The sequence below is a fragment of the Rhinopithecus bieti genome, unplaced genomic scaffold (genome assembly GCF_001698545.2).
Source record: "Rhinopithecus bieti isolate Rb0 unplaced genomic scaffold, ASM169854v2 scaffold_11380, whole genome shotgun sequence".
Lineage (NCBI taxonomy): Eukaryota > Metazoa > Chordata > Mammalia > Primates > Cercopithecidae > Rhinopithecus > Rhinopithecus bieti.
Window position 1 is genome coordinate 1,543,285 of NW_016807225.1, and position 14,311 is coordinate 1,557,595.

Below are 14,311 nucleotides of genomic sequence, written 5' to 3' on the forward strand. Positions count from 1 at the left end.
ATATATGAAATAAGAGGGCTTCAGAAAACACTTAAATTTAGGGGGCAGATGGGGAAAAGATAAATGCCAGAGACTTGGAAGAAGATGGAGCGAGAATATGAAAGAAGAAACCAAGAGGGCACAGGAGAACTGAGAAGAGCATTCCAAGTGGGTGGACAATCAATCATGTCACATGAGTAGGCTGAAGAAATGAAGCTTTTGTCTTTGGAAGGTCACTGGTAGCTTTGTAGTTAAATAAAGTGGAGAAAGTAGAAGCCAGGCCACAATGAACTGGACAATGACGGGGAGATGAGCATATGTGGGCAGCAAATGTGGAGATTTCCATTAAGAAGCCTTGTGGAGAAGAGGAGAAATGAATGGGACCATAATATGAAAGTTAGGTCATGGGAAGTAAGGTTTGTTTCGCAGGAGAAAGTTGAGTATATTTTAAAACCAAAGAGATGGAGTTTATGGAGAGGTATAACTTGAAGTTAACAAGATGCAGACAGGATGCTGTGGCTCACGTCTATCATCTCAGTACTTTGTGAGACTGAGGCAGGAGGATCTCTTTTGATTCCAGGGGTTTGAGACCAGCCTGGGTAACAAAGGGAGACCCTGTCTCTACAGAAAAAATAATAATAATAATAATAAGCTGGGTGTGAGGGGCACACACCTGTAGTCCCAGCTACTCAGGAAGCTGAGGTGGGAGGATCGCTTGAGCTGTGGAAGTCGAGGCTGCAGTGAGCAGTGATTGTGCCACTGCACTCCAGCCTGGGCGACAGAGTGAGACCCTGTCTCAAAAACAAACAAAGTCCGGGCGTGGTGGCTCATGTTTGTAATCCCAGCACTTTGGGAGGCTGAGGCAGGCGGATCACCTGGGGTCAGGAGTTCAAGACCAGCCTGGCTAACATGGTGAAACTCCGTCTCTACTAAAAATACAAAAAATTAGCCAGGTGTGGTGGCAGACGCCTGTAATCTCAGCTACTCGGGAGGCTGAGACATGAGAATCACTTGAACCCAGGAGGCAGAGGTGGCAGCGAGCTGAGATTGCGCCACTGCACTCCAGCCTGGGCAACAGGGTGAGATTCTGTCTCAAAAAACAAATTTTAAAAAGCCCCCAAAACCAACAAAACAGAAAACAAAAACAAAACGCTGGGGTAAAGTGATGGAGTCAATTCCCGGAGGGTACTGAAAAGCACTAATTCAAGAGAACTCATGGAAAGTGGCCCTTCTTTCTCATAGAGGAGAGGGAAGGAGAGAGGGAGAGAGACAGAGACAGAAACAGACAGAGACAGAGGAGAAAGGGAGAGAAGGAAGAGGAGAGAGAGAGAGAGAGAAAGAGAAAGCCAGTACATTCTGCTGAGGGAAGCTGCGGGAGTTGATATTGGGACCCTGAGTAGAGTGGGAAACGTCTGGAACTGCATATATGGAGAGGTGGTACAGTCAACTAGGGATGAAAACAAGGAATTAAAAAAAAAAAAAAAAAAAAAAGAGGACTGACCTGGAGGGTCCACCAAGGAATTTCTTTGTAACAGGTAACAGCTGTAATATGACATGTTGAAGTATTAACACTGATGACTGCTGTCTACATTATTTTCCAAGTGCATGAATTGAGTAATTACAGGGAAAAAGCGAACTGCCTGTTCCCAACGGCCTACACAGATGAACTGAAGCGAAGAAGAAAAATAAACTTTCTTTTGATGTCAACAAGTTACAGAGTATCATTTACTGTTGAAACCAGGTTATACTGATTATTTTCGATCTGGTAGTTCTTTATTATCATTACATTTGGCTGAGTCATTCCTGGGCCCTAAGTATGGACGGCTAGAGTTACCACGTAAGAGTAAAACATTATAATATCAAAATAATTAGATTGGCCACAAAAATTACCCCGGAAAGATACTGCGTAGCAAAAACGTTGGCAGCAAGTTCCAAAGACTTGGCGAGGACAAGCAGGGAGCGCGCACGTGCAGCCATACCTGGGGCCCGCCCAGCGCAGCCAAGCGCGCCGAGAAAGGCCAGCAGTAGCCCCGCTCCCACCAGGCGGGCTGTCGCCTGCACCCTGCGGCGGAAGCACGCGGAGGCACAGCCAGGGCCTCCGCCCTTTGCCAGAGAAGGGCACACCCCAAGGTCTGGGAGCATCGTTCTCAGAAAAGTACAAGTTCTTCTTTGATGGAGCCCCAGAAAAGCCTCTCCCGCCCTTCCCCGGCTCCCCAAGGGCAGGGCTGGACCGGGCTGCAGAGTTGGCCGGACACTGACTGGGTCAAGTGACGCTCGGGCTGACCGCATCCCCACCCCCGGTCGCCCCGGGTCGCTAGTGCACTGCGCCTGCGCACGCCTCCCCGAGGACTTCGCAGCGAGGGGCGGAGCTTGGCCCGCCAGTAACTAGGTCTCCAGGCACCGGGAATCACAGAAGCTAGATGAGAGCGCCTGCGCGGCCGTCGGTTGAGGGAGAGGTCAGGTCTGGGAAACTAGGCCCTGGGGTTTTCCCTGAGCAGGAGCGGTGCCCGAGGGCCTCAGGTACGCAGAAGGGCGGGGAGACAGAGGGTCAGCACCTCAACCTCCTAAGGGCCCGAAGGGCAGGAGAGAGAGAGAGGACTTGTCTCCAGAGGGGGAGTCCGCAGTGGGGGCGTCCCAGTTGACCCTTCGGGACAGAACGTGACTTCAGCCTTAAGGATCTAAAACCGGCTGCAGCCAGGTCAGGTGGCCCTCAACGCTCAGGTTACAAAACTTTTACCGTCTGCGCTAAGGGGACTCCTGGGATGAGGGTTTGACAGCCAGGCACCTGCTCCAGGCCCTAGCAGCCTCTGTGCTCTTTTGAATCAAGCACGGTTCCAGCAGGAGGGAAGCCCTGAGAGCTCTTTGTGCCAGTCACTACCTCTGGACCACAGCTTGCTCACCTGTAAAATGGTGAGGCTGGACTCGGAGGGAACCCTTCAGTTGACAGGTGAAGAAACGGGGGCCAGCAAGGGAGAAGTCGCTTGTCCTGTTACAGGCCTAAAACCTGACTTTCAGTCCGATGCTCTTTCCACTTACTATAGAGTATACTGTGCGTGGCAGAGGCTGGTGCTGGAGGAAAGGAAAGCTAGGTGGCAGGAACACCTGTAACACCTTCGTTTTTCTACCCTCAGGGCCTAACACACTGTCTTGTGCATAGTAATCACTCACCAACTGGTTTTTGACGGGAAGCTTTGGCAGATCCAGCACCACTGTCCCCAGAAAAGTTTAAGGAAATGTGGGCAGGGCAAATGTAGAAATAGTTTGCTTTAGCAGACGAGAGTGAACCTCAGACAAACTCTTCCCATGTATCTGGTTTAAATCTCCCGTAGGCATCAGTCCAGGCCCTGAATGGCTGGACTCCAGCGGTTGGCATCACATCTGCCTGTGGGCGTTATGCTCCCACATAATACAACAGAAGCTCCAGGGCCCCACTCAGCCAAGCAAGACTCTTACGAACAAGGTGACTCTTCCCAGCAGTCCTTGAAGGGGCACCTGAGGAACAATTTCCAGAAGCAGCTTTTGAGCAACAAAGAGTTGACTCTGGATAAAGTCTATACTCACCCCAAATGGAACACCCACACAAAAGCCCGGAGCTATTCCTATCCCCACTGTACTGGAATCAGCCACCAAGATGCAGGAAGTGATTCCCAGGGCCAAGGAAATGGTTTGTTTTACTCATCAGGCCCTCAATCCTGGTATCCCAAAGCCAATAACCAGGACTTTATCCCCTTTACAAAGAAACGAGTTGGAGTGGACCGGGCGTACCCACTGAAACCCGTGGTCCACAGGAAGTCGTGCAGTACAGGTGAGTCTGGCACTGATGGGGACCAGAATGTCTACCCAAGGGCCCCTGAACTGAGAGAGTTTTCATCCAGGAACTTTGATGTGAGGAACCAGGTCAACTTTTCTGTGGTTGATCCTGTTCTTGCTACCATGCAGGCGGAGAAGGCCTTGGCAAACTTGGACAGGACTGAGTGGGTACAGATCCGAAGACTAGAAGCTGCAGGGGAGAGCTTAGAGGAGGAAATCCGAAGAAAGCAGATTCTCCTGAGGGGAAAGCTGAAGAAGACAGAGGAGGAACTCAGAAGGATCCAGACGCAAAAGGAACAGGCCAAGGAAAATGAAAACAGAGAGCTACAGAAAATTATATTCCCCAGGAGCAGAGTTAAAGGTAATAACAGCAACACCACGCACAAAGCTGTCTTCTCCCCAGAATTTGATTTTGAGGAAGAATTTAGTAGAGACAGGAGAGAGGATGAAATTTGGGGACGGTCTCAACAAAATTCGAGTCCATTCCAGCTCTCTGATTATAGAATCCGGAGACTCAAAAGGGAAAGGCTGGTAGCAAGCAATAACAACATTCGAGACCGAGTCTCAGAGCCATCGATGGAGAAGTTCTCCCCGCCTTCAGAAACACCAGGCGGTGCTTTGCAGGGATCTGCCAGAAATTCCAGTCTCTCCACGGCACCAGACTCCTCAGGTTCCAGCGGCTCCACTGAAGAGCCACAGCTGGGTGAATGCAGCCACTGTGGGCGCAAATTCCTCTTGTTCAGGCTGGAGAGACACTCCAACATCTGCAGCAGGATGCGGGGTTCCAAGAGGAAAGTGTTTGACTCCTCCAGGGCCCGGGCTAAGGGCACAGAACTAGAGCAGTATTTGAACTGGAAGGGGCCAGCTTCAGCCAAGGTAACAAGAACCTTATGGATGTGACTTGGTGTGGGGATCATTGTAGGGGTCTGTTTTGTCATCATCAGTTTTCTTTAGGGAAAATTCATGTGTCATGTAGGAAGAATTGACGTCTAGAATTAACATTTCTTGATTACTACTGTATGCCAGCATTGTGATGGGAGCTTTGCATGTGATCCTCGCATAATCTCTCATTTCATCAGTTCAAAAATCAAGACTTGGACAGGCTAAGTAACTTGCTTGAGGTCACAAACAGCTTTAAGTGGCAGAGTCAGCATATAAATCTTGGTTAGAATGACTAAAAAATCTAGACCAAGAATTTGTGTCCTTTGGATTATAAAAGTAATAAAAGTTTACTGTAGAAAATTTAAAAGACACAAAAAATCTAAAGAAAAAAATGCAGCCTTTTGTCACCTGGAGAGAATGCCTCACTCTGCAATGTATTCTGCCACCTCCCAAGACTAGAATCTGTGACCAGTCCTTTAAGTACTCTGTTAAGATTAGCTCAGTGTTGGTGGGCGCAGTGGCTAACGCCTGTAATCCCAGCACTTTGGGAGGCTGAGGTGGGCGGATCACGAGGTCAGGAGTTCGAGACCGTCCTGGCTAACATGGTGAAACCCCATGTCTACTAAAAATGCAAAAAAATTAAATTAGCCAGGCATGGCGTGGGCGGGCCCGCCTGTAGTCCAGCCTACTCCCGGAAGAGCTGAAAGGCAGGGAAATGGCATGAATCACGGTGGAGCTTTTGGGCCAGATGAGCCGAGATCGCACAACTGCCACTCCAGCCCCTGGCGGCAACAGAGCAGCTCCGTCTCAAAAAAAAAAAAAAGATCAGTGTTGGACTAGCCTTCGTAAATAGATGAAACACAATTAAGTTTGGAATTCTTTTCTCCCCATTTAGAATGTAAACACCTTGAAGGTAAAAGGACTTTCTTTCTGGTTATCTAACAAACCATGCCCTTGCCAATTATTTCTCACTTTAGAAAAACCAGGTTGTAAAAAGTAAGGGCTTCGTGACACTTACATGATAAATTTAGGTGAACTTCGTAGGCACATTTGGACATATCTGGAGAAGATTATCTCATAAATGAATGACATGTCAAGGTTTTGCCAGTTGGTTTATAAAATGGTTATTTCTCAAGGTGTGGCATGCTGACAAACTTTATTTTAGTAGTTTTAGTGTTTAGTGTTTCAGTGTTATGTTAGGAAAATATAACAATATATTAAGCCCCTGATTTCCAGGGATCATAAATTTACAGAAAAATATTAATTAATTGTAAGGATGAAGTGAAAGTGCAGATGACTAAAGTTTGGGAAATTGTAGACTGTATGATCTCCGAGGCCCTGTCTACTTCTAATATTCCAGAAAAATAAGAGAGTGTCATTCTGTTTTCATTTCTTTCCAACCCTCCCTCCACTGTGCTGGCACCTCTTGTCCATTGGGACCTTACAGTTTCTGATATTTGCTGGAGCCTTTAAAAACTCACATTTATATGATGGTTGTTAGAAGAAATTGTTTACAATTGGAGTTCTTTTTTTCAGTACAGTTTGGGGAAATCACAAGGAAGTCCCATCCATGTTCAGAGATCATCTCCCTGAAATCTAGTTTCCAAAGAAGAAATCAACATTTTGCTCTTGCAGAGAATAATGTGATGGCCACTCACTGTTTTCTCCTGTTTTCTTTCAGTTCAACCCAATAATCCACTGGGAATTCACTCTGTCCCACTGTAGCAATTTATTTTTGGTCAGAGCCTAAAACAATCTTGTGTTTCTTAAATTCGCAAATACAGTTACGGTGAAGCAAAATAATTAGTTTCCTGAGATAAGATGCTTCAGCTTTATGGCAACTAGTTTGGGGGAATGTGTGACATTGAGGACACCAAGACAGAAGAGACCTAGACTAAGATGCACCCGCACCACCCTGGTAATGTCTCAAATCTTATTCCAGAGTGCTGTGCCTTTGGAAGCTGAGTGGTTGTACCTTCCTGTCATTCCTATAGAGTACTCAAGAACAGGTGATTTTCCTGGTATCCTTTAATCTTCACGTAACTTCCAGCAGACGCACACCCCGTCTCTCTCCTGGACTGTAAGCATTTTTGAGGACAGGGAACATGTCTTTGTGCTTTGTGCTTAATAAGTGTTAACTGAATAGAATTTCAGTACAATGAGGAATAAAATTGAGGAATTAGAGTATAAGAAGTAAATTACTAAAGTATCTCATACACTTGAGGAACTTTCCCCTGATCAAATTCTTTGAGACAGAGTCTTGCTCTGTCGCCCAGGCTGGAGTGCAGTGGCGTGATCTCGGCTCACTGCAGCCTCCACCTACTGGGTTCAAGCAATTCTCTGCCTCAGTCTTCTAAGTAGCTGGGATTACAGGTGCCCATCACTATAGCGGCTAATTTGTATGTTTAGTAGAGACGGGGTTTCACCATCTTGGCCAGGCTGGTCTTGAACTCCTGACCTTGTGATCCACGCGCCTCGGCCTCCCAAAATGTTGGGATTACATGCATGAGCCACCGTGCCTGGCCTTCGAATCTTTTAAAGGTTCCTGGTTACCGTCACTAACACTCTCTTGCCTTCTTGTCTGTTTCAGCAAGAGACTTTCCAGAAGGATCCTTTCTTTTCCTTCAATAGTCTCTCTTCCTATTATTCATCATTAACAATGCCAGATCACCAAGAGCTGTTTGTCTTTTCTCTTTTAAAATTTTAGTGTGGCTGGGCGCAGTGGCTCAAGCCTGTAATCCCAGCACTTTGGGAGGCTGAGGCGGGTGGATCATGAGGTCAGGAGATTGAGACCATCCGGGCTAACATGGTGAAACTCCATCTCTACTAAAAATACAAAAAACTAGCCAGGCGTGGTGGCGGGCGCCTGTAGTCCCAGCTACTCGGAGGCTGAGGCAGGAGAATGGCGTGAACCTGGGAGGCGGAGCTTGCAGTGAGCCGAGATCGCGCCACTGCACTCCAGCCTGGGCGACACAGCGAGACTCCATCTCAAAAAAAAAAAAAAAAAAAAAAAGATTTTAATAGTGTTTGCATGCATTTACAAAATCATGTAGTACTGACTGACCTATACTGGAGCCCCTAATTCAGGCCCCGGAGGCAGCCTTCAGTTCTGTTAGATGGTTCTTCTGGCCTGCCTTTCCATATTTCTAAATAATATGTTTATTTTCTTATCAATTTTCTACATCACCTTTTTTTTTTTTTGAGACGGAGCCTCTGTTGCCCAGGCTGGAGTGCAGTGGCTTGATCTTGGCTTGCTGCAACCTCCACCTCCCAAGTTCAAGCAATTCTTGTGCCTCAGCCTCCTGAGTAGCTGGGATTACAGGCGCCTGTCACCACGCCCGGCTAATTTTTGTATTTTTAGTAGAGACAGGGCTTCACCATGTTGGCTAACTTGGTCCTGAACTCCTAACCTCAAGTCATCTGCCCACCTCAGCCTCCCAGAGTGCTGGGATTACAGGTGTGAGCCACGATGCCTGGTCTACCTGGTAACTTCTTGGAAGCTGGGAGTGAAATTCTCTTTCATATTCCCTCTCTCCTACTGTTGTCCTTCTCTTACCCTTCCACTGTAGTTGAATCACAATTTTTTGTTAAGTTAGCTTTCACATTGTAATGATCATGTACATTTTGTTCATTAATGAGTGAACAAATTCTGTCTCTGCCCACATGTACCTAGAGTTAATAATGGATGTATGTTTTCATTTCCTTCATTTTCTACATACCTGTCTTTTTTTCCCCCCACAATGATCCATCTGATATCAGACATCTGTTAACGTTTTTGTAATGCTCAAACACCTCTCATAATCTATCAGTTTGATTTTTTAATTCTGAAAACCTCCCTTCCACCACTCTGATCCCTTCTGCTCCAACCTGGACTGCTTATTCTCTAGGCCTGGTGCAAACCCATTGTCTTGGGACTTCTCTTTGCTTCTCTTCTTTGTTGGGTCCCCTGTTTCCAGCATCGTGTCTTCCTTGTTCTTGCATTACTCCTTCCTTTGCTGAAACTTACTAAGAAAGGTGCACAGCAGGTATGCTGTCTTGGAATGAATGACACTATCTGTGTAACAGGCCCCCATTTGATGCTTCGGCTAGGTACAGAATTCTAGGAGGAAGGTGATTATCTGTTAGAACTTTTAAGGTATTTCCCACTAGCTTGTAGCATCCAGTGTATTGTTGAGAAATCTAATGCCATTTTGATTCCTGTTTCATTACAAGAAACCTTTTCTTTTTTTTTTTTTAAAAAAAGGCTACAGGATTCTCTATTTATTTTGAAATTCTGAAACTTTACAATAATTGTGCTGGATACTTGGTAAGCCATTTCAGTCTCAAAATGTGTGACCTTTAATTCTAGGAATATTAATTGTATTATTTCCTTAATAATTTTCTCCTCTCCAGGTGCTGTGGCTCATGCTTATAATCCCAGCACTTTGGGAGGCTGAGGCAGGTGGATCACCTGAGGTCAGGTGTTCAAGACCAGCCTGACCAATATGGTGAAACCCCATCTCTGCTAAAAATACAAAAATTAGCCGGGTGTGGTGGCGCATGCCTGTAGTCCCAGCTACTCGAGAGGCTGAGATAGGAGAATCACTTGAATCCAGGAGGCTGAGGTTGCAGTGAGCCAAGATTGTGCCACTGCACTCCAGCCTGGGCAACAGAGTGAGACTCCATCTCAAAAATAATAACAACAACAATAATAATAATAATTTTCTCCTTGTGCTTTCTGTGTTCCTTCTGGAACTCTTACTGGTCACATGTTGGACTTCCAGGATTAACTTTCTAATTTTCTAATCTTTTCTTTTTACTTTCCATCTTCATCTTTTTTCCCATTCTGAGAAATTTTCTTGACATTAGTTTACAACATTTCTATTTATTTATTTATTTATTTATTTATCTATCTATCTATTTATTTTTTGAGACAGGGTCTTGCTCTGTTGCCCCGGCCGGAGTGCAGTGGCATGATCTTGACTCACTGCAACCTCTGCCTTCTGGGTTCAAGCAATTCTTCTGCCTCAGCCTCCTGAGTAGCTGGGACTACAGGCGTGCGCCACCACACCTGGCTAATTTTGTGTATTTTTAGTAGAGATGGAATTTCACTGTGTTGGCCAGGATGGTCTTGATCTCCTGACCTCGTGATCTGCCCACGTCGGCCTCCCAAAGTGCTGGGATTACTGGCATGAGTCACCGCGCCCGTCCTCTAAATAATTTTTATTTTTAGCTATCAAAGTTTTAATTTATAATAGTTCTTTCTGGTTCTCTGGTTGTCTTTTTTCATAGTATACTCTTCTTGTTTTATGGACATAATCTCTTCTAATACTCATTTTGTTGATATGGTCTCATGTTAAAAGAAAGTTTTCTTCTGCTGCCTGCCTTGTTGCTGCTTCCTAGGTTTTGTTTGTGGACTTTCTGGGCTTTTTCTTGTTAGAGCTTTTAGTAAATATCTGATGATTCCTGGCTGTCCTTTCATATTTAAGCTTAAGTGGGGCTTGTTGACTAAGGATCTTCATATTAAAGTTACCAAATAGTGAGTCTTTTAATTAGCGTCTCCCAAGGTCAGTATCTGAAGGCTTTTCTCTGGACTGCTCCGTGTATCCAGAGAACCCCTCTTTTTCCTATGAGGATGTCAATCTGCTTGGTACTCTGGGGGCTGAGCAGGGGAAGGAGGCTGACAGTTCCATAATTTGGTATGTACACTTGTACTTAATCCCCATTTTCAGCCCCAAGATTAATCCAGTTCCACCGTCTGGATTTCCTGAGTCAGAGGTCTGTCTGGTTCAATTTCTCCAGAGAATAAATCCTTGCTCTTCTGTGAGTGTGCCTGGGTGTTGGACACTTGGATGCGTAAGGTGGGAGGAGCCGTGGGGTCCTGCTTGTTTTCAGTCCTGTACCTCCTTACTTTCCACTATCTGGTACTTCCAAGCACTGAACGTCTCTGGATTCTGTTGGGAAAGTGGCTTGCCTCTCAGCAGTACCTCCTTTGCAGGCCCTTGGTTTGCCTCAATGCTGGCAAGTCAGTTACCACTGTTGCTCCTTTCCTGTTCTTTGACCTTGCAGATTAGTACCCTTTTCATTTTCTTACTGTTATTCTAAAAGAGACTCAGGAAGGAGACAGGTGCCAAGTTGAATGATCAGTCTCCCTTTTACATTACAGGCTGAACCTCCTCGGAAGAACAACTGGAGACAGAAGCACGAATCTTTTATCCATACGCTCCGCCAGGCTCGAGAGGTCCAGCAGGTAACTGCCAAAGGTGAAAACCGTTCACACTTGCCTCCCATCCTGCCTGCAGAAAACCCAGACTACATTCAGTGTCCTCACTGTAGCCACCACTTTGCTCCCAAGGTGGCTGAGCAACACATTCCCAAGTGTAAGACCATCAAGAACCGTCCTCCACCTCCAAGGAAGCATTATAGTTGAGCAGACAACAATGGGAACTTTTGGATAGGTCAGAAAGCTCTGCTTCTTTTCAGCAGTAAATGGGAGTAGAATTTGATGCAAAGCAGAGAGAAATCAAACAGCTCCCAGATCTGCCTGCAGAGTTGAAGTCTGTGAGGAGAGAGCCACTGCTAAGCAGCAGGAGGCAGAAGGAAGCCCCAGCTTCCCACTAAATTACAACCTTGGGCTGGTAAGCTTTATGTTATTGCCCTCAGAATTGACGGGTGAAGACACTGAAGAGTCGTGAGCAGGCTCCATTAAAGCTCTCTTCTTGCATGCCTGACTTGTGCTTTGTGCTAGTGAAGTGCCTGCATCTGGTTGTGCCTTCCTGTCATTGCATGTATGTTCAGAGTTCCTGTTAACTCTTGCTTTTGTAGAAGCTGGAGTTATTAGGATGTGTTGGTATCGGAGGGGCATGATCACCCAGATGGTAACTCTTATAAAAGATAATACAATTTTGCTGTAAGGCATTATTAATGGCAATCTATCCTTGGTCTCCCTGGTGCATGATCCTGGCCAAAAACCAATACAAGTATGTAAGGTTAAGGCACCAATGTCTCCTAAACCTTCCCTATGGTGTACTGTGTAATAAAGGAAAGATCTTTATGTACTTTACAGGGTCGGGATGGGTGTTGGGGGGAAACACATTATACTTCTCTCTACTTGTTCTTTTCTAATGGGTTTCATATGTTAAGAAAGAAACCTCCATTTTAGCTGTTAATAGCACTCTACTTTCAAATCGGTTTGGCTAAATGACTGTTTAGAGGCAGCAATATCTACCATCAAAGTAAACTGAGATAGGCTGGGCATGGTGGCTCATTCCTATAATCCCAGCACTTTGGGAGGCTGAAGTGGGAGGATTGCTTGAGGCCAAGAGTTCAAGAGCAGCCTCGACAACAAAGCAAGAGCCCGTCTCAAAACAAAACAAAGCTGGGACATTGCACAGTGTCACATGCCCTTGGCAATTATAGCATAGTCAACTTCTATTTGAGACAGTAAACTCTGAAGGGAAAGGGATCAAATCTTTTTAATTTTCTCTGTGTAGAATATTGCCTAGCGCAAGTTAGACCCTCAATTAATGAGGTCTGGAGATTTAAAATTAAACAAGGTGAATGAGTCCCAGACGTGAAATGAGAGAACTGATAATGTCTGCGAGAGTATTATCAGTTCAAATAGAAGTGAAGTTAGTACAACAGATAGAAATCCTAGGATTACTGTTCTGTATTACTCAAATTGTTAGTTTAAAATACTGGAGAAAAACTGCTCAATTTGAGCTAGGCAACAGGGCTAGACAGACAACAAAATCCTATTTTACTAAATAACAAATGGCCACTCACTCTTGCTCCATTTCCTCTGCAGCTTCTGCTGAGTTGCTGGGCTAGCAGATCAGACCAATTTGAAATGTGAGTTAAGGCTTTAGCGGTGAAGCTGCAGGACACAGGCTGGGAAAAAAAATCCTATATATTTAAAAAGGAGCACATATTTCTTTGCACTCTTTTTAATTGTTCCAAAGGAAAGGCGATAACACATAATAAAGCTTTATGGGTAGCCCCTTAAGGAAACCTCACACAGAGATAATGGATATTTAACCTAATAGGCAAGTTCAATGAAATGTACACTTTAAGAGGGAATGTAAACTAGTACATTGCAATAGATGGCAAGAATAAACTGTGGCCAAGGTCACAAAATGGCAACATGTGGACTGCTTTGTTCCACAGATGTTTTATTTAGCTGGCCTAGTATTCACAATATGATCTGACATTTAAAAACTGGGATATGGAACATCTCTTGAAAAACTGGAAGTTCTGGAAACACCGCGCCAGCAACCTGCATGGCACAAATTGGGTGGGGTTTAGAATCGGATGGATGCTCCTTCAGATGGGAATGGTAGCACCAGACCACCGCAGTCTCACCTGACCTGCTTCACTTCTTTACTTTTATCTGTCTGGTACCACAGGCACCTGGATTCGGGATCCCTGGATGTTAGTAAGGTCAAATGTTGTTATATGTGGGGAGTGCTTTCTATAGACAAGGAAGCAGTTATTCACTCTCATTTTGCTAAAGAAATAAAACAGCAGTCAATGCCTTAGTGTTCCCTTTAATCTCTACATGTTTAGGCCTTGGTTATATTAGAAATATCTTTCAAGGCCGAACACAGTGGCTCATGCCTATAATCCCAGCACTTTGGGAGGCCGAGGTGGGCAGATCATGAGGTCAAGAGATCGAGACCATCTTGGCCAACATAGTGAAACCCCATCTCTACTAAAAATACAAAAATCAGCTGTGTGTGGTGGTGTACGCCTGTAGTCCCAACTACTCGGGAGGCTGAGGCAGGAGAATTGCTTGAACCCAGGAGGCAGAGGTTGCAGTGAGCTGAGATTGCGCCATTGCACTCCAGCCTGGTGACCTAGTGAGACTCCATCTCAAAAAAAAAAAAAAAAAAAGAAATATCTTTCATCTTTTAAATTTAGCTTGATCTGGTCTCTGGAAAGAGGTAAGAACCTTTTTTAAAAAAAATCTAAATCTCTTCCCGGATAGCTCAGAGGATGACAGTAAATAAATGCATGCTGCTTCTTAATGTCTGTATTTTATACTACTTTATCCAATAAATGTTTAGCACAAGTAAACATAAATTCTAAAGTTCATAAGGTTACACCATGGGAGAAATTTCATGGGAAAACTCACATGGAAACAAATTTCATTTAAAATGTATACAGATGTGCCGAGACAGTATTTCTTTTTTATTTTATTTTATTTTTTTGAGATGGAGTCTCGCTTTTGTTGCCCAGGCTGGAGTACAGTGGAGCGATCTTGGCTCACTGCAAGTTCCGCCTCCCGGGTTCACGCCATCCTCCTGCCTCAGCCTCCCGAGTAGCTCGGACTACAGGCGCCCACCACCACGCCCAGCTAATTTTTTGTATTTTTAGTAGAGACGGGGTTTCACCATATTAGCCAGGATGGTCTCTTATCTCCTGACCTGCCTGCCTCAGCCTCCCGAAGTGCTGGGATTACAGGCGTAAGCCACCGTGCCCGGCCTGCCCAAACAGTTTTTCTTTTTTTTCTTTTTGAGATGGAGTCTTGCTCTGTAGCCCAGGCTGGAGTGCAGTGGCGCGATCTCAGCTCACTGCAAACTCTGCCTCCTGGGTTCACACCTTTCTCCTGCCTCAGCTTCCCGAGTAGCTGGGACTACAGGTGCCCGCCACAACACCCGGC

At 45.4% G+C, this 14,311-nt stretch overlaps 2 protein-coding genes across 4 annotated transcripts in view; one reads left to right on the forward strand and one right to left on the reverse strand.

Annotated features, from left to right (window-relative positions):
* The window catches only part of ACYP1 (acylphosphatase 1), a 16,380-nt gene extending 14,109 nt beyond the window's left edge, over window positions 1-2,271 (reverse strand). The window contains exon 1 of the mRNA XM_017880525.1: window positions 1,959-2,271. Coding sequence (XP_017736014.1) covers window positions 1,959-2,268 — 310 coding nt within the window. The 5' untranslated portion in view covers window positions 2,269-2,271. The remainder of the gene's footprint in view (window positions 1-1,958) is intronic.
* A 71-nt stretch (window positions 2,272-2,342) lies between these two features.
* On the forward strand, window positions 2,343-11,381 carry ZC2HC1C (zinc finger C2HC-type containing 1C). 3 transcript variants are annotated; one of them, XM_017880523.1, is made up of 3 exons: window positions 2,343-2,435; window positions 3,309-4,665; window positions 10,817-11,381. In XM_017880523.1, exons 2-3 carry the CDS (start codon window positions 3,328-3,330, stop codon window positions 11,078-11,080), a joined length of 1,602 nt encoding a protein of 533 aa, XP_017736012.1. In that variant the 5' UTR covers window positions 2,343-2,435; window positions 3,309-3,327; the 3' UTR covers window positions 11,081-11,381. The 3 variants fall into 3 exon arrangements, with proteins under 3 accessions (XP_017736012.1, XP_017736010.1, XP_017736013.1); XM_017880521.1 differs by having other exon boundaries at window positions 2,346-2,499; XM_017880524.1 differs by lacking the exon at window positions 2,343-2,435 and adding an exon at window positions 2,530-2,677.
* The last annotated feature ends 2,930 nt before the right edge of the window (window positions 11,382-14,311 follow it).

What these genes read in the sequence shown, in the direction of transcription:
- ZC2HC1C (XM_017880523.1), top strand. Translation starts at nt 3,328, where the DNA reads ATGGCTGGACTCCAGCGGTTGGCATCACATCTGCCTGTGGGCGTTATG. An exon ending in AGGGGCCAGCTTCAGCCAAG is followed by an intron (nt 4,666 to 10,816) that starts GTAACAAGAACC and finishes TTTACATTACAG; the next exon opens with GCTGAACCTCCTCGGAAGAA.